This window comes from Mytilus edulis, chromosome 12, assembly GCF_963676685.1.
Source record: "Mytilus edulis chromosome 12, xbMytEdul2.2, whole genome shotgun sequence".
NCBI lineage: Eukaryota > Metazoa > Mollusca > Bivalvia > Mytilida > Mytilidae > Mytilus > Mytilus edulis.
This window is the reverse complement of record NC_092355.1, coordinates 57316373-57344202: the sequence shown is the minus strand read 5'-3', so window position 1 is coordinate 57344202 and position 27830 is coordinate 57316373. Positions and strand designations below refer to the sequence as shown.

Below are 27830 nucleotides of genomic sequence, written 5' to 3'. Positions count from 1 at the left end.
CAAACACTTACTATGAAAACTAAACATTGACCTATAATGGTTTACTTTCACAAATTGTGACTTTGATAGGGAGTTGTCTCATTGGCACTCATACCACATCTTCTTATATCTAAACACAAAAACTCAACATTGACCAATTCAACATAAAAATCAGGTCAAGGTCAGGTGAAAACTGCCAGACAGACATGTTCACGTTACAACAACTATATCAATCAAATATACTTTATCTACTGTTTATAGCAGCTGAGATACTGACTAGAGTGTAGTCTATAATGGCTTCCCCTTTTCTTGGAGAAATAATTCTAGCAAGGTAGAATATTGCCTGCAAGTACGGATAAACATGTACTATAACTTCCTACAGAAGACCATATATGGGATGGTACTTACTATGTGGTGTATTTCATATATTGGAAAGCTTCTAACACTATATAGCTCCATAGTTTGTTATTATCTATTTTATAGTGATAAATCTCATCAATACATTGCAGTTAATTGCATGACGTCGTACAAAAAAAAAATGTTGTTATTCTGCAATTCCTGGAGTAATAATAAACTTATAATGAAATAAAGTTAAACAATGTTAAAGAAAATTACCTTCTTTTCCTAGTCCAGCAGTCACGCCTGAAGATTTCTTTGACATGACAGTCTAAAAAATTAGGAATATGCACTGTGAATATATCTTTACTCATGTTACTTGTTGCACTATAAAAATTCTAAAATATCCCCCCCCCCCCCCCCCCCCCCAAATATACTTTATAAAACAAATGTTTCACATTATATAATATTCATTTTTTCAGGAAAAAGGGTAGCCCAGAGACATTAATAGAGATATATAGTTTAAAGTGTAAAGGTGGTTTTTGAATTTGGAACATCCCCTTGTAGACATAAACTTGCTTCAAGTTGATTTGCAAATGCATTTTGAATGCACCTTTAAATTGAAAATTGTTCCAACTGTAGAATATTCCAATATTCCGCAGTGATCTCACACTTATCAATTGTCTGATACAATATATCCGTCCACTTTTGGATAACCTCCATTTTAAGCATATGTAAAATCGAGTAAATCAAGTACATGATGTTCCATCATATAAAAAAATTGTCCTTTAACGTAGTATTTAGGGTATAAACCAGCTAATATAACCTCAAAATCAATCCCAACCTTCCTTTTGTGGAATTGAACCTTCTGGTGAAATTTCATATAGATCCATTAACTTAAACTAAAGTTATCAGTGGTGGATCCAGAATTTTTCATAAGTGGGGGTCCACTGACTGCCTAAGAAGGGGCGCAATCCGCTCATACTTCAGTTATTCCCTATATAATCAACCAAAATTTTCCAAAAAAAGGGGGGCCTGGGCCCCCAGGCCTTCCTCTTAATTGGCCTCAGGTTATTGTCCTGAAACCAAATGTGTCTTTGGACAACCACCAGGACATGATAGTATTATACGAACCCATTTTATGCAGTAGTATAAAAACCTGTACCATAAACATGATGAAGTGAGCTATAAAGGATGCAATTCTGTAAATATGGACAATGCAATTTCCCATAGGAACTCCTTTTACGACTAAAACTGTACCACTTTTACTATGAAGTTTTGAAAAAAATCTTATCCTAGAATTGAAAGTTCATATGCACCCCATTTTTTTTCAAAGGTCAAAATATAGGGATGTGCGGGATATTTTCAACGTTTATATGCCCTGAACTTCTCTGAGTTTAAACTAACACTAATTTTCTTAACTGCCCCTACCTTGAATGAAAGGTTACCACAGATTTCAATGTAAACAATATGCACATTTAAATTTACTGGTAACATTCCCAAGTTATGTCTCTGTGAGATGGAACACAGAGAGCATAACTGGGAACCAGTATGTAAACAAAATTCATTGTCTATGAATATTCAAGTTCTCCACAAAAGAGGCGTATTTTGAGAAACAGCTGTATTTACAACCTATAATTAAGGCCATTACATGAAAAAGATGAAATATTCAATTTAGAAAACTAACAACCTAACTTAAATAAATATGATAGACATTCTTTTCAGAGGAGATGATCTTTGAAAAATTGTTAGATGGACAAAGAAAATAGGTAAAAAAATATTGTTTAAGGATATTGCTGCTTAAATCCAATTGTTTTGTTAGTATTGACATTTTTGTGGATCTTGCATGCCTGATTTTTTTTTCAAATAACATTTTCTATCTATCTAAAATAGTGTAATGCCAACATTCCCCCCTTTTTATAGTAAACCTATGTCTGTATAGTTTCTTGAAATTATTGAGGATAAACAATAGATGTTAGTGAGATGTCTAATGTTACAAGTAGTGTAAGACTTGTCATTTGTTATTTTGGCTGTTGTTTCCATAATACGACAGATTTGTGTATGTTAGTTTGTTAAGAAGTTTTAGTTCACGTACTGATTCCGTATTTTCGCAGTAGTTACCTTATTATACTACAAACTCAAATAAAACTGTTCTAATGATCTACTTATAAATTTAAAGTCGAAACCCATCTTTATTGATGAAGATCAATCATTGTTTACAAACAGTATCAACATTACGGGAGTTTCCCTAATATGATCCATGGTTGCCGATTGGTAAACAATATGTAACAAGCTCTGTCATTGGTCAGTCGAAAGTATAAATACCAAAACAACAACAGAAACGAGGGAGTGTTGGGTTGACAAAGAATGGGTAGTGACAAACTTTAATAAAAGCTGGAATAGGTAGTTAATTGAACGTTGCCTTTGTTTTAATTTAAGGTTCTCGGTGCTGGTGCTAAGGGTGCCGGTGACGGTGCTAAGGTTGTGGGTGCTGGTGCTAAATCAGGTTGTCGGTGACGGTGCTGCCGGTGCTGGTACCAAGTCGGGTTGCAGGTGACGGTGCTAGTGCTAAGTAGGGTTGCCGTGACGGTACTTAAGTGGTGGCTGACGGTGCTAAAATTGTTGGTCTCGGTACTTAATATTTTCGATGTTTTTATTATATCAAGTTGGTGTGGTATAAGGTGAAATATGGTAGTAAAATTTTTATATAGAGAGATTATACAAATAGTCCAAATAAGTGACAACTTTGAGACTTGACTGTTGAGAAATATACTAGTGTTGTATGTCGGAGTAAGACCCATCATTACCGGGAACCTGACCAGACCAGTGACAGAGCCTGCAAGACCCAGTTTCTCAAACGGAGATTATTTATTTTCGTACTAATAAAATATGAAACTTTATTTATTTAGATATTTTATTTCAACTATATATAAATACAAGTATACGTTTTCCCATTCTGTAACGTGTTTGGTCCGACGGTTAAAAGTGGACGTCGAACCTTACACTTTATAGATCCTTTAAATCCCTTTTTCTTTGTGACCCTGTGTTCTCTGATGGCCGACTCTAACACCAGGGAGGCGGCGTTACAATAGTTTTCAAGATAATAGACAACAAGAATGTGTCCATAGTACATGGATGCCCATTTCGCACTATCATTTTCTATGTCAAAACTGTTATTTGGCATTAAAATTAGAAAGATCATATCATAGGGAACGTGTACTAAGTATCAAGTTGATTGGATTTCAACTTCATCAAAAACTACCTTGACCAAAAATTTTAACCTGAAGTAGGAAACAAATGGACAAACATACGGACATATATACAGACGGACAAGGCTAAAACTTAATGCCCCCTCTGCTACAGAGGGGCATAACAAGGGCCAAATAAAGTACAAAGTTGAAAAGTATATGGAGGACCCATAATTCTGAGAGTTTTTGGCAAATACAGCTAAAACTATATTCCTGTGGTAGGAAATTCTTAGTATTCCTAAAAACTGAAAGTTTTGTAAACAGTTAATTTGTAATTATGACCATAATAATAATATCAATAATAATTCATGTCAACAAAAAGTGCTTGCTAATCACTTGATAAACTTATCAGCGTACATGATCTACAAAAATATAACAAATATGACAAAAAGAAATAAACGACAGGAGTTATTGACATTTAAAAATGACAAATTTTGACTTATATTAGTGTTTATCTGTCTGTGTGTCGGTTCGTCCGTTTGTCCGTCTTTTCATTCGTCGGTTCGTCCGTCCCTGCGTCCACCCAAATTTGGTTTCCGTCCTCAACCAAATGTTATGAAATTTATGCAGAATGCTTATTACCACAAAATATATACAGATCAAGTTTGAATTTTGGTGGCGTCACATTAAGAGTTATACCCCTTTACAAATGGAAAAATTGTTGAATTTTTCATTTCTGTTCTGTAACTTTAGTTTCCCTCAACCAAATGTTATAAAATTTATGCAGAATGCTTATTACTACCTCATGTGTTTTCAATAAACGAGACAGAAAATATAAAATACAAAAAGTTTTTGATTCAAAAATTAATTTAGAAATAATTTTACGTTGAAAAAACTACAAAGTAAGATTTCTCCAACAGGATAAAATATAATAATTCTAAATTGCTCATTTTGGAAATTAAAACAAAGAAAAGGTTGTTGCCGGCATTGACAATCGAAATTTGTTTTCAATCTTTCCGGTCACAGTTGTAGCTAAATGAAAGGAGTGATTTTATGTAAGATATTATTCTTGGAGCAATTGTTTATGTCATAAGTTAAATTTAAAATAATTTAGTTTTAAACACCAAAAATTTTGATTTTAATTCACATTCGCTCAGTATTAGTTTTATTAATATTTTTTGCCTTACAGCTAATTTCCTAATGCATGTAGGGTAAAACTTTGGTTTGCTTCCTTGCTTTGTTTGTATAAATGTTTACTCAAGCTCTGTAATTAAGATTGACATCTTTATATATAGGTTTGTAAACCTGTATATATGCTATTTAATTGAATTGGACGTTATCAAAATATATTTATACAAAATATACAAACAAAGCAAGCAGACAAACCAACGTGTTGATCTACATACATTAGAAAATTAACTGTAAGCTTCAGTGAGATTAGACAATATGTTTATCATTTCTCCTTAGGACAATTTGAAATGAAACAAATGACAAACAAAAATTACACTTTGTCATCATTTTATTTTAACTATAAGATTTTGTCAAATAAGCAGTATAAATAAATTTTAACTTCATTGCAAGATCGGACATTATTTTACGAGAATCATCCAGACATCAGTTACATGCACATGTTGCCAGTATGTCAAAACTTTTAGGAATAATTGATTATCGGCTTAAAAACCTTGTGAATACTCCTTTTTTGTTTTTAAATAATTTTAAATTGACACTAAATTTAGAAGGATCATTGCATAAGGAAAATGTTTACTAGGTTTTAAGTTGATAGGACTTCAACTTCGTCAAAAACTACCTTGACCAAAAACTTTAAACTGAAGCAGCACAGACGGACGAACGAACTGACACACAGACCAGAAAACATAATGCCCACAAATCGGCCATAAAAAAAACAAACTTTCACCTAACCTGTACACAATCGGCGCAAACGAAAGACAAAATCTACGCAAACGGAAAATAAAAACTAGAGGCTCTAAAGAGCCTATGTCGCTCACCTTGGTCTATGTGAATATTAAACAAAGGACGCAGATGGATTCATGACAAAATTGTGTTTTGGTGATGGTGATGTGTTTGTACATCTTACTATCTTACTTTACTGAACATTCTTGCTGCTTACAATTATCTCTATCTATAATGAACTTGGCCCAGTAGTTTCAGAGGAGAAGATTTTTGTAAAAGATAACCAAGATTTACGAAAAATGGTTAAAAATTGACTATAAAGGGCAATAACTCCTAAAGGGGTCAACTGACCATTTTGGTCATGTTGACTTATTTGTAGATCTTACTTTGCCGACATTTATTGCTTTTTACAGTTTATCTCTATCTATAATAATATTTAAGATAATAACAAAAAACAGCAAAATTTCCTTAAAATTACCAATTCAGGGGCAGCAACCCAACAACGGGTTGTCCGATTCATCTGAAAATTTCAGGGCAGATAGGTTTGACCTGATAAACAATTCAACCTCGTCAGATTTGCTCTAAATGCTTTGGTTTTTGAGTTATAAGCCAAAAACTGAATTTTACCCCTATGTTCTATTTTTAGCCGTGGCGGCCATCTTGGTTGGTTGACGGGTCACGCCACACATTTTGTAAACTAGATACCCCAATGATGGTTGTGGCCAAGTAGTTTCAGAGGAGAAGATTTTTGTAAAAGATTACTAAGATTTACGAACTAGAGGCTCTAAAGAGCCTGTGTCGCTCACCTTGGTCTATGTGCATATTAAACAAAGGACACAAATGGATTCATGACAAAATTGTATTTTGGTGATGGTGATGTGTTTGAAGTTCTTACTTTACTGAACGATTTTGCTTCTTACAATTATATCTATAATGAACTTTGCCCATTAGTAACAGAGAACTATATTTGGTAAAAATTTACATAAATTTACCAAATTAATGAAAATTGTTAAAAATTGACTATAAAGGGCAATAACTCCTTAAGGGGTCAATTGACCATTTAGGTCATGTTGACTTATTTGTAGATCTTACTTTGCTGAACATTATTGCTGTTTACAGTTTATCGCTATCTATAATAGTATTCAAGATAACCAAAAACAGCAAAATTTCTTTAAAAATTACCAATTGGAGGGCAGCAACCCAACAACCAGTTGTCCAATTCATCTGAAAAATTCAGGGCAGATAGATATTGACTTGATTAACAATTTAACTTCTTGTCAGATTTGCTCTAGATGCTTTGGTTTCATAGTTATAAGCCAAAAACTGCATTTTACCCCTATGTTCTATTTTTAGCCGTGGCCGCCATCTTGGTTGAATGGCCAGGTCATCGGACACATTTTTCAAACTAGATACCCCAAAGATGATTGTGGCCTAGTAGTTTCAGTGGAGATTTTGTAAAAGATTACTTAGATTTATGAAAAATGGTTAAAGATTGACTATAAAGGGCAATAACTCCTAAAGGGGTCAACTGACCATTTTGGTCATGTTGACTTATTTGTAGATCTTACTTTGCTGAACATTATTGCTGTTTACAGTTTATCTCTATCTATAATAATATTCAAGATAATAACCAAAAACAGCAAAATTTCCTCAAAATTACCAATTCAGGGGCAGCAACCCAACAACCGATTGACCGATTCATCTGAAAATTTCAGGGCAGATAGATCTTGACCTGATAAACATTTTTATCCCATGTCAGATTTCCTCAAAATGCTTTGGTTTTTGAGTTATAAGCCAAAAACTGCATTTTACCCCTATGTTCTATTTTTAGCGGTGGCGGCTATCTTGGTTGGTTGACCAGGTCACGCCACACATTTTTTAAACTAGATACCCCAAAGATGATTGTGGCCAGGTTTGGATTAATTTGGCCAAGTAGTTTCAGAGGAGAAGATTTTTGTAAAAGATTACTTTAATTTACGAAAAATGGTTAAAAATTGACTATAAAGGGCAATAACTCCTAAACGGGTCAACTGACCATTTTGGTCATGTTGACTTATTTGTAGATCTTACTTTGCTGAACATTATTGCTGTTGACAATTTATCTCTATCTATAATAATATTCAAGATAATAACCAAAAACAGCAAAATTTCCTCAAAATTACCAATTCAGGGGCAGCAACCCAACAACCGATTGACCGATTCATCTGAAAATTTCAGGGCAGATAGATCTTGACCTGATAAACATTTTTACCCCATGTCAGATTTGCTCTAAATGCTTTGGTTTTTGAGTTATAAGCCAAAAACTGCATTTTACCCCTATGTTCTATTTTTAGCCGTGGCGGCCATCTTGGTTGGTTGACCGGGTCACGCCACACATTTTTTAAACTAGATACCCCAATGATGATTGTGGCCAAGTTTGGTTTGATTTGGCCCAGTAGTTTCAGAGGAGAAGATTTTTGTAAAAGTTAACGACGACGGAAGACGGACGACGACGACGACGCCGGACGCCGGACGCCAAGTGATGAGAAAAGCTCACTTGGCCCTTCGGGCCAGGTGAGCTAAAAATGGTTAAAAATTGACTATAAAGGGCAATAACTACTAAAGGGGTCAACCGACCATTTCGGTCATGGGTGACTTATTCATAAATCTTACTTTGCTGAACATAATTGCTGTTTACAGTTTATCTCTATCTATAATAATATTCTAATATTCAAGATAATAACCAAAAACAGCAAAATTTCCTTAAAATTACCAATTCAGGAGCAGCAACCCAACAACAGATTGTCCGATTCATCTGAAAATTTCAGGGCAGATAGATCTTGACCTGATAATCAATTTTACTTCATGTCAGATTTGCTCTAAATGCTTTGGTTTTTGAGTTATAAGCCAAAAACTGAATTTTACCCCTATGTTCTATTTTTAGCTGTGGCGGCCATCTTGGTGGGTTGGCCGAGTCAGGCCACACATTTTTTAAACTAAATACCCCAATGATGATTGTGGTCAAGTTTGGTTTAATTTGGCCAAGTAGTTTCAGAGAAGAAGATTTTTGTAAAAGTTAACGACGGCGGACGCAGGACGACGACGCCGCCGGACGCCAAGTGATGAGAAAGCTCACTTGGCCCTTTGGGCCAGGTGAGCTTAAAAATGAAATGCAGATCGACGCAAATATAAGACAAAATATACGAATGTGAAAGAATAAAAACTAGAGGCTCTAAAGAGCCTGTGTCGCTCACCTTGGTCTATGTGAATATTAAACAAAGGAAGTAGATGGATTCATGACAAATTGTGTTTTGGTGATGGTGATGTGTTTGTACATCTTACTTTACTGAACATTCTTGCTGCTTACAGTTATCTCTATCTATAATGATCTTTGCCCAGTAGTTTCAGTGGAAATTGTTAGTAAAAATTTACAAATTTTATAAAAACTGCATTTTACCTCTATGTTCTATTTTTAGCCATGGCGGCCATCTTGGTTGGTTGGCTGGGTCACCGGACACATTTTTTAAATTAGATACCCGAAAGATGATTGTGGCCAAGTTTGGATTAATTTGGCCCAGTAGTTTCAGAGGAAATTTTTGTAAAAGATTACTAAGATTTACGAAAAATGGTTAAAAATTGACTATAAAGGGCAATAACTCCTAAAGGGGTCAACTGACCATTTTGGTCATGTTGACTTATTTGTAAATCTTACTTTGCTGAACATTATTGCTGTTTACAGTTTATCTCTATTAATAATAATATTCAAGAAAATCACCAAAAACAGCAAAAATTCCCTAAAATAACCAGGTCAGGGGCAGCAACCCAACAACGGGTTGTTGGATTCATCTGAAAATTTGAGGACAGATAGATCTTGACCTGATTAACAATTTAACCCCGTCAGATTTGCTCTAAATGCTTTGGTGTTTGAGTTATAAGCCAAAAACTGCATTTTACCCCTATGTTCTATTTTTAGCCATGGCGGCCATCTTGGTTGGATAGCCGGGTCACTGGACACATTTTTTAAACTAGATACCCCAAAGATGATTGTGGCCAAGTTTGGTTTAATTTGGCCCAGTAGTTTCAGAGGAGAAGATTTTTGTAAAAGTTAACAACGACGACAGACGACGGACGACTCAAAGTGATGGGAAAAGCTCATTTGGCCCTTTGGTCCAGGTGAGCTAAAAATAGAATGCAGAACGTCGCAAATGCATAAAGTTGAGATCAAAATTTATATTTTATTATTTTTATTAAATATAGTGTAGTATCTTATGTGTTTTTGTGTTAAATTTTCACAGGATATTAAAGTAGCGTGACGCATAATAGTTCCTCTTTTCTTGGGAGACGTAGCGTACCTAGCAAAGATCGTGTTGGAATCCGACAAAAACGCGAAATAGAACGTTATAATTTGACCTTTTTTCATTGCTAGAAACAACGTCGTAGAGCTTTTATGTCAAGTTGCGTTAGCTGATGCGCATAAACAATAGGCTGTTTGGTCTTTAAGAATTATCAGGACTGTAGCTGATGAGTTGACGCAACTGCAAATGATCTATCACTTTTAAACAAAACAAAGTTTTTTTCCAAAAATAAAAGGTCAAATGTCTTCAACAAGAATGTACACGCTGAAATGTCTCGCCTCCTTTACTGACCATTGATTTCTTGAAAGTCTTACAGATAAAGGTTTAACTATAAGTATTACACAAATTAAACATTAAAGATCTGACATTGAGGTCAAGGTCAGATAAATTCTAAGAGACAGACATATACACCTTACATTTTTTTATACACCAAATATAGTTGACTTTTGGCTTATGGTAATTGAAAAACAGACCAAAACAAAAACTTAACATTGACCAATAAACCATGCATGAAAATTAGGTCAAGGTCAGATTATACCTGCGAAACAGACATGCACACCTTACAATTATTCAATATACAAAATATAGCTGACATATTGCTCATATTGTTAAAAGTATTTGAAAAACAGACCAAAACATAACAAGAGTGCACACGCTGAAATGTCTTGCCTCCTTTACTGACCATTGATTAAATGAAAGTCTAAAAGATAAAATTTAACTAAAAGTATTACACAAACTTAACATTTTAAGAGATCTATGAAATTGAGGCCAAGGTCAGATAAATCCTATCAGATAGACATTTAAACCTTACAATTTTGGTAATTGAAAAACAGACCAAAACATAACAAGAGGGCACACGCTGACATGTCTCACCTCCTTTACTGGCTACTGATTTTATGTTGTTATTCCTAAATATAAAGCTTTACTTCAAGTATCACATAAACTTTACATGATCCAAGAAAATGTGGTCAAGATCAGATAAACCAAACCAGAAATACATGTACAAATCACAATCGTTTAAGGCACAAAATATAGTTGACCTATTGCTTATAGTTTCTTAGAAACATATCAACCAGGAAAACTGAACAATGACCAATGAACTATGAAAAGAAGATCAAGGTCAGATAAACAATACAAGAGATGTACACATTACAATAGATATATGCATGCAATATAGTTGACCTATTACTTTTTGTATATAAGAAAGAACCTTACCATTTACTTATGAACCATGAAAATGAGGTCAAGGTCAGATTATACCTGCCAGACAGACATTTACACCTTACAATCATTCCATACACCAAATATAGTTGTCCTATTGCCTATAGAATCCAAGAAAGAAACTTAACCATGAAAACTTAATATTGACTAATTAACCATGAACATGAGGTCAAGGTCAGATCATACCTGCCAGACAGACATTTACACCTTACAATCATTCCATACACCACATATAGTTGTCCTATTGCCTATAGAATCCAAGAAAGAAACTTAACCATGAAAACTCAATATTGACTAATTAACCATGAACATGAGGTCAAGGTCAGATCATACCTGCCAGACAGACATTTACACCTTACAATCATTCCATACACCACATATAGTTGTCCTATTGCCTATAGAATCCAAGAAAGAAACTTAACCATGAAAACTTAATATTGACCAATCATTGACCAATCAACCAAGAACATGAGGTCAAGGTCAGACATATACAACTTATAATCATTTGATACACCAAATATAGTTGACCTATTGATTATAGTTCAATAGAAATTTAGACCAAAACTCAAAAACTTAACAATGAGCAATGAACCATGAAAATGAGGTCAAGTTCAAATACACTTGCAAGACTGACATGTACATCGTAATTTACTTCCATACACCAAATATAGTTGACCTATTGCATATAATATTAGAAAAAAAGAACAACACAAGAAATTAAATTACACCACTGAACGATGAAAATGAGGTGAAGGTTGGACATGTACACCTTACAATCATTTCATACACCAATTATAGTAGACTTTTTGATTATTGTATCTGATATATGGACTTGACCATGAAAACTTAACCTTGATCACTGAACAATGAAATAAGATTGAGGTCAAATGAAAACTGTCTGACAGACATGGGAACCTTACAAGGTACATGTATGCACATACTAAATAAAGTTATCCTATTTATTTAAATTGAATAACAAAAGGTTTATCCAAGACATGAAATATTTTATTTTTTCATATTGAAAATAAAGGCAATTTTTAGAATTTTTCATCAATTTAATCAGAATGTAATACTGTAAAAAAAATCAGGATTAAAAGATGTTTTGAAAAGTAATTGATAAAATAAAATTACTTGTAATTTTTGGTTGATTAATGATTACAATGATTACTTAAAAAAATGAAATGAATTATAGCTGACTAATGATTACAATTACAATTACCCCAAACTGATGAGACTAGTTAACCATGAAAAGGAGGTTATAGACAGACTGTCGGTGTAAGAATCTCAAATAGAATTTTGCAAAGCTTGTTTTCTCCTTAACACTCTTGAAAGAAATAAAAGACATCTACTAATTTTGTTTAATATTGAAGAAATCACAAACCAATAATTTTCTGAATTCAAAATGGTGGCTTAGCTTTGTGAAAGGCTGGTAAAGAGTTGAATTTAACGTCTCAAATATATGAATTTGTCCAATCAAAATCGTCATGATCGTAATAACAAATAAATTGCATTAGAATTTGAAATTTTTATTTTAAGACATAAAGAATGTCCCTTGGAGTATCCTGGTTTTGTACCTGATTTATTCTAAGTGTAAACATTTGTAATTAAAAGTATGTGTACCTGTAAGTATTCCATCACTTCTTTTTTCGGCCCATATACTCCTGTTGCTGCCAGATCGTATGGAGTCTTACCCTGAAATACAAATCTTTATATTGCCTTTATCTGATTATTACAAAGAAGACTTCTGTTACACATATCATACAATAAACAAGACCAGTAGCAGCTGAGTGGTATCTTAGTTTTTTAACGGTTCTAACCATATCATGTTCATTTATAAAATATAACTCATGAACAACATTCTGATTATTTTTCAACTTTTTCTGTAGCCTTTAAGAAGAATTTTATCTTCTTTTTTTAAAGCATATGAAATAATTTCAATCTGTCAGCATTTAGTCTTTGTATTTTTTTTTTAAATCTGTTAATGCATCCTTATGTCTAGATGAGGGTTGTAGGATTTGGGTTTTTTTTAACTATTTTTTTTTTGGGGCAAATTATTCTCTTTTTAAGTTTTTTTATATATATTTTAGCACCCCATTTTTCTTTATTCTTCATATTTTGCACCCCATTATTTTCTATTCATCATCTTTTTGCCCAATTCTCTCTATTCTTGAAGTTTTTTTCTATCATTCATGATTTTCTATTCTGTATATCCTATCCATACCCTCCTATAACTGTATATTGTTATTTTACAGATTTCATAGTTTTTAGTGTTAACACTGACATTGTATAGATGAGGAAATACATAAATTACCGTAGGTACTCGCTTATAAGTTGGAAGTTTGGGAGTAAAATTCAAAATCCACAGAGGGGTACCGACTTATAAGCGAGATCCAGAGACCAGAGGAAAAATCCAAGCTCAAGAAAGGTGGTCAGATGTAAATTTAATGATATTCATGTAATAACAGTAGCCCATCAAGAATTATTCAAAATGTTACAACTTACATGAACATCAGTGTACAGGTTAAACTTAATAATATACATTTTCCGTTTTTACAGGAAAATGTTATTTCGTCTCAGATTTTATGCTTAAAAAATTCCCAATTAGAATAAAAATTCTCAATTTGATGTTCAAGGGACCCATTTGAAAACACCTGACTCATCCCTGATTCCCTGTGCATGGAATGGGTTGAAATGTCATAAAATGTGTCCATATTGTTGTATGGTCGATTGAAGTTTGTGTAATATGATTTTTTAAAATAAACATGATTTCATAACTACATAAAAGTCATGGCCCATACAAGTGTTTCTTACCAAAAAACACAATTATCATCCTCAAGGTAAAAGTTCAAGGTCACATGAAGGTCAAAATTTTAAGAAGGCACACCACCTCATGATGATACATCTACATGCCAAAGATGTAAGGCCTAGGTAAAAAGGCGAAGAAGTTATGGCCTACATGGCTGTGTTTTTCACGAAAAAAAACTCAACATTGACCTTGAGGTCACATTTCAAAGTCACAAAAAGTTCATCATGATGCAAGACACTCAACCCGTGATGATACATCCGCATGCAAAATATATATGGCCTAGTTCAAAGACGAAAAAATAATATGGCCATTATGCACTTTTTGAATAGATTTTGCTCTTATTTACTGAATCAATTTGAGGGTGGGGCATATTTTAAACTTAAATACCAAAAAATCTAACGGTTAAATTTTAAAAAGATTTTGCAAGAACAACCGACTAGTATAGCACTCCAAATGCTTAGTTTTTCGAAAAAATTAAACGACACATTTTTTTCAAAAAAATTTCTTCTTCAAATACTAGAAGCACAGCATTCACTTTTTGGGGCTGATTCTGATACCCCTTTTAAAATTCAGACAAAATTGTAAATCCGGAATAAAAAACGTACAAGAAAAGGGTATAAATGACCTAATATTCACCTCAGCTATCATTATTAGCTATGCTATTGTCAATTTAGGATTTAATTAAAAAAAAAAAAAAAAATTTAACCCTATACCCATATTTCAGAAACTTCCAATTTTGGCCATTTCTAGTATGTAAAAGATGCAATGTTTGAGTTGCCAAATTTTTTAAACCTATGGTTCAAATCTTTTAAAATTTTTAGAAGATGTTTAGGTTGGCCTAGTTTATCAATGAAAAAAATTAAGAAAAATTAAACGACAGGATTTTTTTGGGGTATAGTGTTGGATACCCCCTTAAGGAGGCTGGGGTGTCTTCCTCCATATTGGATTTTGAAAAAAACAGACAATAAACAGTCGAGATCTTTAATAAAATGTGCAAATTTCGAAAGTTGTATGTAATTTATGTGTAAGACTTTTCATGTTAATATAGAAAATAATGTGATTTATCATATTTACTGCTATATTTTACAAAAAACAGATTTATTAATTGTTTTTAAACTTTGCCATATAAGGAGAGATAACTCCGATATAAGGAGAGATTTAGATAAAGTAACTGTTACAATCATATGTTTTTTTAACTATTAAATTATAAATATATGATGAAGTTGTACGTCTGGCGTATTAAATTTTTAACCTGGTACCTTTTGTTGGCTATTATTCATTTGTTTCTCTGTCCTATATTTTCTCCAATTTATTTGTATTGTAGTCGACTCCTGTTTTGTAATGTTGTCAGTTAATTGTTATAATTAACATCTCCATTAAAGCTGGAGGTTTGGCATGCCCACCATTTTTATTTTAAAATGCCCTGTACCAAGTGAGGGAAATGGCCATTGTTATATTATAGTTCGTTTCCTGTGTGTGTTACATTTTAATGTTGTGTTTCTGTTGTATCGTAGTTCTCTTATATTCGATGCGTTTCCCTCAGTTTTAGTTTGTAACCCGGATTTATTTTTTTCTCTATCGATCTATGAATTTCTACTACTGTTGCCTTTATTTAATGTATTGCTTAAGACTATTTTAATACTACAGTGAAACCTGTCTAAACCGAACACCCTCTGGACTTTGCGTTTTGTTCGGTTTTCACAGGTGTTCGGATTGTAGAGGTAACGGAAGTCGACACCAAAATAATTTTGGCATTTACTGACAAGGGATAATAGGTGACAAAACAGACGACAGTTTATTTTTGTGTTGATTTAGATGTAAATGTAAAAATATAAGATGACGTTTTGCTTCATTCTTGTTTAAAAATCAAACGCCACTCCGTCCATCACGCTCGTCGTTATAAGATGTCCGACGTGGAGCGATTTTGCTTTTTATAATTATTTTCTCATCCGTTCATTCACTAACCAATTCAGATTCAGTCACTGTCAAATGACGATTCCGTACGGTTGAATCGGGAACGTCATTGTACACACGAGTTTTCGGACTAAACTGGTTACCCACTGATTGATACTTCGGCACACGATAAGAGTGAAACAACAGCAAGGGTCCAGTTTATTCTTGAACTTCATCGTTGCTAAATAGCTAACGGAGGTCCTCGGGAGCATTCGAATCAAATATATAGGGCCTCTAAAGGGAATTCGGATATCGAAATCCATTGACATTGTTGTGTTGCACAACTTCTGAATCCAGTGAAAGGCTTTAAACTATTATTTAATTAAACAGTTTAGTTACAGAATGGCAGTTACGATTTTGTGGCAGTAATTATTTGAGTAACACTTTATACATGGACACAGACATGCTAATTAGTTTGTAATAACAACTCACAAGTTCATTAAACCTCAAATACCCCCGGGGATACTCTGCCATCCTGTGTTTGTTTAATTAAATCATGCAAATAATTAATAATATTTTAGTGTTTTTGATTGGTAATGATCGATTTTGACAGGTAATTTTTAAATATAAATTTACTAAAGAGCCTTCAAAAAGCGTTCGGAATTCAGTGTTGACAGGGTTCGGTTTTTTCAGGTTAGATTAACGTTAATTGATAGGGAAATTTTGTGGGACTTTGAAAATTGTTCGGTTTAAACTGAAATTCGGATTAATCAGGGTTTCGGTTTACCCAGGTTTCACTGTATCTAATAATTTTGTTATCATTGTTACGACAAAGGATTGGTTTATGGGTCTTTTGACATGTTGTTTGTTTCCATTTTGTTTAATGACAACAAGTGCAATATTCAGGATATTGCCAGGTCTAATTTTGAATCAATACAAATTATTATTTTTGATATCAAAAACTATTTTATCCATTTACTTATAGGTTATTACTATTGCTTCTTTTCCCTTAAACTGAGATATTCATATATTTTGGCTAACAAATTATGGAATAATAAATTTATCTCCTTTTAGTATAACTAATCACCCAAAATGTATTAGTGGTCTATAAACAAAATCATTTTATTTTTGAAGATTTTGAAAACAAATACTGGATTTCTTTTATATGATCATCTATGTTCATGTGTTTTATAGTAAAACTAAGCCATACAAGTTTATAAAACACTTCATATTTTTAGTTCAATTTAAAGTATCATATGAAATATGTGTAACTATAACCTTGAGAAAAAAAATTCCATTTGACCAAAAATATCTTAAACATCATTTTAGTGATGCATTATTTACTAGTTGAATACTGAGCCTTTACTATAATATATTACCTTATGTGTTTTAACGAAGGGACTGATGCCTCCTTCTTCTACTAGATATCTTGTGACATGTAGCTCTCCCCACTCAGCAGCCAGATGTAGAGCTGTTTTACCATCTCTCTATAATTATACCAAATTACATGTAAATATTATGGATACTACTTTGTTACCAATATAAATAGTATACAACATATCCTACAACTGATATAAAACTTGTCTGATAAACTGAATAATGTTATGTAATAAATAAAAACAAAATGTATATCACATGAATCAGTGGTCAAAACTGAACAAAATGACCAGTCAAACTTGTATTCATATTGTACATAAACAACAAATAAACAACAAGTTTTTTTGTGGGATGTCAGAACTTCCATCAGAAATGTCATGTTAACCTTTTTTCAAGAAATGCATAAAATATTTATATCAAGGGATTAAGTGCAATGCACAGAGATAAATGAGATCTCACTTTATATAATTCTAGCAAGTATTTGTTGATATAATAATGAAACCTGTCTGATTAACATGGTTTAGAATAATGATCAATTTAAAAAAAAAAACTTTTTCAAAGAAATATGAAAAATATTTACATTTCCTGATTTAGTACGAGGAGACAAGTAAAATGAGACCCCACTTTATATGATTCCAACAAATAATATTAGTTGTTCATTAAACCTGTCTAATTAACAACATGATTTTGTGTTGATTAAAAGTAATGTGATCAGACTTAGTAGATAACATACATCTGTGATATCTTTGTTACATCTGTTCTCCAGGAGAAGTCGACACATTTCCACATGTCCTTCCCTGGCTGCCAACATTAATGCTGTCCGTCCATACTTCTGGAATAATACAACTGACATCAAAACTTGTCTGATAAACTGGACAATGTTGTGTAATAAATATAAACAGAAATAAATAGTCACATTAATTAAAACTGTCTGATTAACAACAGGATTTAGTGTAGATTCAGTATAATCATTAATTTCATAAAAGTAATTTTTTCAAAGAAAAATGAAAAAAGTTATATTTTCTGATTCAGAACAATACTATGAGTAAAATGAGACCCCACTTTATATAATTATTACAAATATTTGTCCATTAAACCTGTCTAATTAACAACATGATTTTGTGTTGATTAAAAGTAATGTGATCAGATTTAGTTGATAACATACATTTGTGATATCTTTGTTACATCTGTTCTCCAGAAGAAGTCGAGACACTTCCACATGTCCTCCCCAGGCAGCCCACATTAATGCTGTCCATCCAGTAACCTGGAATAATACAACTGACATCAAATCTTGTCTGATAAACTGGATAATGTTGTGTAATAAATATAAACATAAATAAATAGTCACATTAATTAAAACTGTTTGATTAACAACAGGATTTAGTGTAGATTCAGTATAATCATAAATTTTATAAAAGTAAATTTTTCAAAGAAAAATGAAAAAAGTTATATTTTCTGACTCAGAACAATACTATGAGTAAAATGAGACCCCACTTTATATAATTATTACAAATATTAGTTGTCTATGAGTAAAATGAGACCCCACTTTATATAATTATTACAAATATTAGTTGTCCATTAAGCCTATATAAATTAACAACAGGATTTAGTGTAGATTCCATTAATAATAAATTATTCAAAAAAGCATGAAAAAAGTTTTATTTTCTGATTTAGTACAACATAAAGAAAATGAGATCCTCTTTAACATGTTTAAATAAAGATTATTATTATTATTCATTCAAGCATTTGTTGTCCATTAAACATGTCTAATTAACAACAGGATTTAGTGCAGATTCAGTATAATCATTAATCTAAAAAAACAAAACAAAGAAAAGTGAAAAAGAGTAGTATTTTCTGATTCAGAACAATTGTATGAGTAAAACGGAATTACATTTTATATGAATCTAATGACTATTTGTCCCTTTTACAAGATATTTCTACATTAGATCTTTATACATATCACTATCTGACCAAAGTTGTTAACACAACATCAAGTGAAACATAAGTGTAAAAAATTGTTTCATGTCAAGAAGCAAAATAAGAACTTCACCATCCATAACTCAAACAAAAAGAGAAATATTTTAAAATCAAACCATGCATGCATTTTTCCATTAAAACTGTCTAATTTAATTCAGAATTTTGATTTAATCTTGACTCAGTATAATGACTAAGTATCAGTTAACATACAGACCAATGGTAATTGAATAGTGCAGGTTTTATTATTGTGCGCTTTATTTTTAATACCAATGGTCCAGATAGGCCAAGGGGGAATGGTACAAAAGCAAATATGGTTTAACCCCTCCACATTTTGAGCCCTTACCAAATCAGACAAACTGGACCATGTGTTTTTTGTTGTTATATTTGTTTGTTTATTTACGGAGTAGTCAGGTCAGGTCAAGTCTTGGTCATGTGTTGTGTGTTGTTATATTTGTTTGTCTATATTCTATGAATAGTCAGGTCCAGACCATGTGTTGTTTGTTGTTATATTTGTTTTTCTATATTCTCTGAGTAGTCAGGTCAGGTCCAGATCATGTGTTGCTTGTTGTTATATTTGTTTGTCTCTTTACTCTGAGTAGTCAGGTCAGGTCTAAAGCATGTGTTGTTAGTTGTTATATTTGTTTGTCTATTTACTCTGAGTAGTTAGGTCCAGACCATGTGTTGTTTGTTGTTATATTTGTTTGTCTATTTACTCTGAGTAGTCAGGTCCAAAGCATGTGTTGCTAGTTGTTATATTTGTTTGTCTATTTACTGTGAGTAGTCAGGTCCAGACCATGTGTTGTTTGTTGTTATATTTGTTTGTCTATTTACTCTGAGTAGTCAGGTCTAAAGCATGTGTTGTTAGTTGTTATATTAATTGTCTATTTACTAAGTAGTCAGGTAAGGTCTGGGCCATGTGTTGAGTGTTGTTATATTTGTTTGTCTATATACTATGACTGGTCAGCTCAAGACCATGTGTTGTGTGTTGTTATATTATTGGCTATTTACTCTGAGTAGTCAGGTCCAGATCATGTGTTGTGTGTTGTTATATTTATTGTCTATTTACTGTGAGTAGTCAGGTCCAGACCATGTGTTGTTTGTTGTTATATTTGTTTGTCTATTTACTCTGAGTAGTCAGGTCCAAAGCATGTGTTGTTAGTTGTTATATTTGTTTGTCTATTTACTGTGAGTAGTCAGGTCCAGATCATGTGTTGTGTGTTATTTATTCTCTTTTCACTGTGAGTAGTCAGGTCAAGACCATGTGTTGCGTGCTGTTATATTTGTTTGTCTATTTACTGTGAGTAGTCAGGTCCAGACAATGTGTTGGTTGTTGTTATATTTGTTTGTCTATATACTCTGAGTAGTGAGGTCCAAAGCATGTGTTGTTAGTTGTTATGCTTGTTTGGCTATTTACTGCGAGTAATCAGGTCCAGATCATGTGTTGTGTGTTGTTACATTTGTTTGTCTATATTCTATGAATAGTCAGGTCCAGACCATGTGTTGTTTGTTGTTATATTTGTTTTTCTATTTTCTCTGAGTAGTCAGGTCAGGTCAAGATCATGTGTTGCTTGTTGTTATATTTGTTTGTCTATTTACTCTGAGTAGTCAGGTCAGGTCTAAAGCATGTGTTGTTAGTTGTTATATTTGTTTGTCTATTTACTCTGAGTAGTCAGGTCCAGACCATGTGTTGTTTGTTGTTATATTTGTTTGTCTATTTACTCTGAGTAGTCAGGTCCAAAGCATGTGTTGCTAGTTGTTATATTTGTTTGTCTATTTACTCTGAGTAGTCAGGTCTAGACCATGTGTTGTTTGTTGTTATATTTGTTTGTCTATTTACTCTGAGTAGTCAGGTCTAAAGCATGTGTTGTTAGTTGTTATATTTATTGTCTATTTACTAAGTAGTCAGGTAAGGTCTGGGCCATGTGTTGTGTGTTGTTCTATTTGTTTGTCTATATACTATGACTGGTCAGCTCAAGACCATGTGTTTAATGTTGTTATATTATTGGCTATTTACTCTGAGTAGTCAGGTCCAGATCATGTGTTGTGTGTTGTTATATTTATTGTTTATTTACTGTGAGTAGTCAGGTCCAGACCATGTATTGTTTGTTGTTATATTTGTTTGTCTATTTACTCTGAGTAGTCAGGTCCAAAGCATGTGTTGTTAGTTGTTATATTTGTTTGTCTATTTACTGTGAGTAGTCAGGTCCAGATCATGTGTTGTGTGTTATTTATTCTCTTTTCACTGTGAGTAGTCAGGTCAAGACCATGTGTTGTGTGCTGTTATATTTGTTTGTCTATTTACTGTGAGTAGTCAGGTCCAGACAATGTGTTGGTTGTTGTTATATTTGTTTGTCTATTTACTCTGAGTAGTGAGGTCCAAAGCATGTGTTGTTAGTTGTTATGCTTGTTTGTCTATTTAATGTGAGTAATCAGGTCCAGATCATGTGTTGTGTGTTGTTATATTTGTTTGTCTATTTACTGTGAGTAGTCAGGTCCAGACAATGTGTTGGTTGTTGTTATATTTGTTTGTCTATTTACTCTGAGTAGTGAGGTCCAAAGCATGTGTTGTTAGTTGTTATGCTTGTTTGTCTATTTACTGTGAGTAATCAGGTCCAGATCATGTGTTGTTAGTTGTTATATTTGTTTGTCTATTTACTCTGAGTAGTCAGGTCCAGACCATGTGTTGTGTGTTGTTATATTTGTTTGTATATTTACTCTGAGTAGTCAGGTCCAGACCATGTGTTGTTTGTTGTGATATTTGTTTGTATATTTACTCTGAGTAGTCAGGTCCAGACCATGTGTTGTTTGTTGTTATATTTGTTTGTCTATTTACTCTGAGTAGTCAGGTCCAGACCATGTGTTGTTTGTTGTTATATTTGTTTGTCTATTTACTCTGATAGATAGGTCCAGACCATCTGTTGTGTGTTGTTATATTTGTTTGTCTATTTACTCTGAGTATTCAGGTCAGGTCCAGATCATGTGTTGTGTGTTGTTATATTTGTTTGTCTATTTACTCTGAGTAGTCAGGTCCAGATCATGTGTTGTCTGTTGTTATATTTGTTTGTCTATTTACTCTGAGCAGTCAGGTCCAGACCATGTGTTGTGTGTTGTCATGTTTGTTTGTCTATTTACTCTGAGTAGTCAGGTCAGGTCCAGACCATGTGTTGTGTGTTGTTATATTTGTTTATTGTTTTACTCTGAGTAGTCAGGTCAAGACCATGTGTTGTGTGTTGTTATATTTGTAAGTCTATTTAATCTGAGTAGTCAGGTCCAGACCATGTGTTGTGTGTTGTGATATTTGTTTGTCTATTTACTCTGAGTATTCAGGTCAGGTCCAGATCATGTGTTGTCTGTTGTTATATTTGTTTGTCTATTTACTCTGAGAAGTCAGGTCCAGACCATGTGTTGCTAGTTGTTGTATTTGTATGTCTATTTACTCTGAGTAGTCAAGTCCAGACAATGTGTTGTTAGTTGATGTATTTGTTTGTCTATTTACTCTGAATAGTCAGGTCAGGTCCAGACCATGTGTTGTGTGTTGTTATATTTGTTTGTCTATATACTCTGAGTAGTCAGGTCAGGTCTAGACCATGTGTTGTGTGTTGTCATATTTGTTTGTCTATTTACTGTGAGTAGTCAGGTCCAGACCGTGTGTTGTGTGTTGTGATATTTGTTTGTCTATTTACTCTGAGTAGTCAGATCCAGACAAATGTGTTGTTAGTTGATGTATCTGTTTGTCTATTCACTCTGAGTAGTCTGGTCCAGGCCATGTGTTGTTAGTTGATGTATTTGTTTGTCTATTTACTCTGAGTAGTCAGGTCCAGGCCATGTGTTGTTAGTTGATGTATTTGTTTGTCTATTTACTCTGAGTAGTCAGGTCTAAAGCATGTGTTGTTAGTTGTTATATTTATTGTCTATTTACTAAGTAGTCAGGTAAGGTCTGGGCCATGTGTTGTGTGTTGTTCTATTTGTTTGTCTATATACTATGACTGGTCAGCTCAAGACCATGTGTTTAATGTTGTTATATTATTGGCTATTTACTCTGAGTAGTCAGGTCCAGATCATGTGTTGTGTGTTGTTATATTTATTGTTTATTTACTGTGAGTAGTCAGGTCCAGACCATGTATTGTTTGTTGTTATATTTGTTTGTCTATTTACTCTGAGTAGTCAGGTCCAAAGCATGTGTTGTTAGTTGTTATATTTGTTTGTCTATTTACTGTGAGTAGTCAGGTCCAGATCATGTGTTGTGTGTTATTTATTCTCTTTTCACTGTGAGTAGTCAGGTCAAGACCATGTGTTGTGTGCTGTTATATTTGTTTGTCTATTTACTGTGAGTAGTCAGGTCCAGACAATGTGTTGGTTGTTGTTATATTTGTTTGTCTATTTACTCTGAGTAGTGAGGTCCAAAGCATGTGTTGTTAGTTGTTATGCTTGTTTGTCTATTTAATGTGAGTAATCAGGTCCAGATCATGTGTTGTGTGTTGTTATATTTGTTTGTCTATTTACTGTGAGTAGTCAGGTCCAGACAATGTGTTGGTTGTTGTTATATTTGTTTGTCTATTTACTCTGAGTAGTGAGGTCCAAAGCATGTGTTGTTAGTTGTTATGCTTGTTTGTCTATTTACTGTGAGTAATCAGGTCCAGATCATGTGTTGTTAGTTGTTATATTTGTTTGTCTATTTACTCTGAGTAGTCAGGTCCAGACCATGTGTTGTGTGTTGTTATATTTGTTTGTATATTTACTCTGAGTAGTCAGGTCCAGACCATGTGTTGTTTGTTGTGATATTTGTTTGTATATTTACTCTGAGTAGTCAGGTCCAGACCATGTGTTGTTTGTTGTTATATTTGTTTGTCTATTTACTCTGAGTAGTCAGGTCCAGACCATGTGTTGTTTGTTGTTATATTTGTTTGTCTATTTACTCTGATAGATAGGTCCAGACCATCTGTTGTGTGTTGTTATATTTGTTTGTCTATTTACTCTGAGTATTCAGGTCAGGTCCAGATCATGTGTTGTGTGTTGTTATATTTGTTTGTCTATTTACTCTGAGTAGTCAGGTCCAGATCATGTGTTGTCTGTTGTTATATTTGTTTGTCTATTTACTCTGAGCAGTCAGGTCCAGACCATGTGTTGTGTGTTGTCATGTTTGTTTGTCTATTTACTCTGAGTAGTCAGGTCAGGTCCAGACCATGTGTTGTGTGTTGTTATATTTGTTTATTGTTTTACTCTGAGTAGTCAGGTCAAGACCATGTGTTGCGTGTTGTTATATTTGTAAGTCTATTTAATCTGAGTAGTCAGGTCCAGACCATGTGTTGTGTGTTGTGATATTTGTTTGTCTATTTACTCTGAGTATTCAGGTCAGGTCCAGATCATGTGTTGTCTGTTGTTATATTTGTTTGTCTATTTACTCTGAGAAGTCAGGTCCAGACCATGTGTTGCTAGTTGTTGTATTTGTATGTCTATTTACTCTGAGTAGTCAAGTCCAGACAATGTGTTGTTAGTTGATGTATTTGTTTGTCTATTTACTCTGAATAGTCAGGTCAGGTCCAGACCATGTGTTGTGTGTTGTTATATTTGTTTGTCTATATACTCTGAGTAGTCAGGTCAGGTCTAGACCATGTGTTGTGTGTTGTCATATTTGTTTGTCTATTTACTGTGAGTAGTCAGGTCCAGACCGTGTGTTGTGTGTTGTGATATTTGTTTGTCTATTTACTCTGAGTAGTCAGATCCAGACAAATGTGTTGTTAGTTGATGTATCTGTTTGTCTATTCACTCTGAGTAGTCTGGTCCAGGCCATGTGTTGTTAGTTGATGTATTTGTTTGTCTATTTACTCTGAGTAGTCAGGTCCAGGCCATGTGTTGTTAGTTGATGTATTTGTTTGTCTATTTACTCTGAGTAGTCAGGTCTAAAGCATGTGTTGTTAGTTGTTATATTTATTGTCTATTTACTAAGTAGTCAGGTAAGGTCTGGGCCATGTGTTGTGTGTTGTTCTATTTGTTTGTCTATATACTATGACTGGTCAGCTCAAGACCATGTGTTTAATGTTGTTATATTATTGGCTATTTACTCTGAGTAGTCAGGTCCAGATCATGTGTTGTGTGTTGTTATATTTATTGTTTATTTACTGTGAGTAGTCAGGTCCAGACCATGTATTGTTTGTTGTTATATTTGTTTGTCTATTTACTCTGAGTAGTCAGGTCCAAAGCATGTGTTGTTAGTTGTTATATTTGTTTGTCTATTTACTGTGAGTAGTCAGGTCCAGATCATGTGTTGTGTGTTATTTATTCTCTTTTCACTGTGAGTAGTCAGGTCAAGACCATGTGTTGTGTGCTGTTATATTTGTTTGTCTATTTACTGTGAGTAGTCAGGTCCAGACAATGTGTTGGTTGTTGTTATATTTGTTTGTCTATTTACTCTGAGTAGTGAGGTCCAAAGCATGTGTTGTTAGTTGTTATGCTTGTTTGTCTATTTAATGTGAGTAATCAGGTCCAGATCATGTGTTGTGTGTTGTTATATTTGTTTGTCTATTTACTGTGAGTAGTCAGGTCCAGACAATGTGTTGGTTGTTGTTATATTTGTTTGTCTATTTACTCTGAGTAGTGAGGTCCAAAGCATGTGTTGTTAGTTGTTATGCTTGTTTGTCTATTTACTGTGAGTAATCAGGTCCAGATCATGTGTTGTTAGTTGTTATATTTGTTTGTCTATTTACTCTGAGTAGTCAGGTCCAGACCATGTGTTGTGTGTTGTTATATTTGTTTGTATATTTACTCTGAGTAGTCAGGTCCAGACCATGTGTTGTTTGTTGTGATATTTGTTTGTATATTTACTCTGAGTAGTCAGGTCCAGACCATGTGTTGTTTGTTGTTATATTTGTTTGTCTATTTACTCTGAGTAGTCAGGTCCAGACCATGTGTTGTTTGTTGTTATATTTGTTTGTCTATTTACTCTGATAGATAGGTCCAGACCATCTGTTGTGTGTTGTTATATTTGTTTGTCTATTTACTCTGAGTATTCAGGTCAGGTCCAGATCATGTGTTGTGTGTTGTTATATTTGTTTGTCTATTTACTCTGAGTAGTCAGGTCCAGATCATGTGTTGTCTGTTGTTATATTTGTTTGTCTATTTACTCTGAGCAGTCAGGTCCAGACCATGTGTTGTGTGTTGTCATGTTTGTTTGTCTATTTACTCTGAGTAGTCAGGTCAGGTCCAGACCATGTGTTGTGTGTTGTTATATTTGTTTATTGTTTTACTCTGAGTAGTCAGGTCAAGACCATGTGTTGTGTGTTGTTATATTTGTAAGTCTATTTAATCTGAGTAGTCAGGTCCAGACCATGTGTTGTGTGTTGTGATATTTGTTTGTCTATTTACTCTGAGTATTCAGGTCAGGTCCAGATCATGTGTTGTCTGTTGTTATATTTGTTTGTCTATTTACTCTGAGAAGTCAGGTCCAGACCATGTGTTGCTAGTTGTTGTATTTGTATGTCTATTTACTCTGAGTAGTCAAGTCCAGACAATGTGTTGTTAGTTGATGTATTTGTTTGTCTATTTACTCTGAATAGTCAGGTCAGGTCCAGACCATGTGTTGTGTGTTGTTATATTTGTTTGTGTATATACTCTGAGTAGTCAGGTCAGGTCTAGACCATGTGTTGTGTGTTGTTATATTTGTTTGTCTATTTACTGTGAGTAGTCAGGTCCAGACCGTGTGTTGTGTGTTGTGATATTTGTTTGTCTATTTACTCTGAGTAGTCAGATCCAGACAAATGTGTTGTTAGTTGATGTATCTGTTTGTCTATTCACTCTGAGTAGTCTGGTCCAGGCCATGTGTTGTTAGTTGATGTATTTGTTTGTCTATTTACTCTGAGTAGTCAGGTCCAGGCCATGTGTTGTTAGTTGATGTATTTGTTTGTCTATTTACTCTGAGTAGTCTGGTCCAGGCCATGCGTTGTTAATTGATGTATTTGTTTATCTATTTACTCTGAGTAGTCAGGTCAGGTCCAGGCCATGTGATGTTTGTTGTTGTATTTGTTTGTCTTTTTACTGTGAGTAGTCAGGTCCAGACCGTGTGTTGTGTATTGTGATATTTGTTTGTCTTTTTACTCTGAGTAGTCATGTCAGGTCCAGACCATGAGTTGTTATATTTGTTTGTCTATTTACTTTGAGTAGTCAGGTCCAGACAATGTGTTGTTAGTTGTTACATTTGTTTGTCTATTTACTCTGAGTAGACAGGTCCAGACCATGTGTTGTTTGTTGTTATATTTGTTTGTCTATTTACTCTGATAGATAGGTCCAGACCATCTGTTGTGTGTTGTTATATTTGTTTGTCTATTTACTCTGAGTATTCAGGTCCAGATCATGCGTTGTCTGTTGTTATATTTGTTTGTCTATTTACTCTGAGAACTCAGGTCCAGACCATGTGTTGTGTGTTGTCATGTTTGTTTGTCTATTTACTCTGAGTAGTCCGGTGAGGTCCAGACCATGTGTTGTGTGTTGTTATATTTGTTTGTCTTTTTACTCTGAGTAGTCAGGTCCAGACCATGTGTTGTATGTTGTTATATTTGTAAGTCTATTTAATCTGAGTAGTCAGGTCCAGACCATCTGTTGTGTGTTGTTATATTTGTTTGTCTATTTACTCTGAGTAGTCAGGTCCAGACCATGTGTTGTTTGTTGTTATATTTGTTTGTATATTTACTCTGAGTAGTCAGGTCCAGACCATGTGTTGTTAGTTATTGTATTTGTATGTCTATTTCCTATGAGTAGTCAGGTCCAGACCATGTGTTGTGTGTTGTTATATTTGTTTGTCTATTTGCTCTGAGT

The 27830-nt window shown here is 33.6% G+C and overlaps 1 protein-coding gene across 1 annotated transcript in view; it reads right to left on the bottom strand.

Moving 5' to 3' along the window:
* LOC139499564 (uncharacterized) overlaps positions 1-27830 on the bottom strand; it is a 690384-nt gene that overhangs the window by 94335 nt on the left and 568219 nt on the right. The window contains exon 15 of the mRNA XM_071288298.1: positions 595-646. Within this exon, the coding sequence (XP_071144399.1) occupies positions 595-646 (52 nt within the window). The remainder of the gene's footprint in view (positions 1-594; positions 647-27830) is intronic.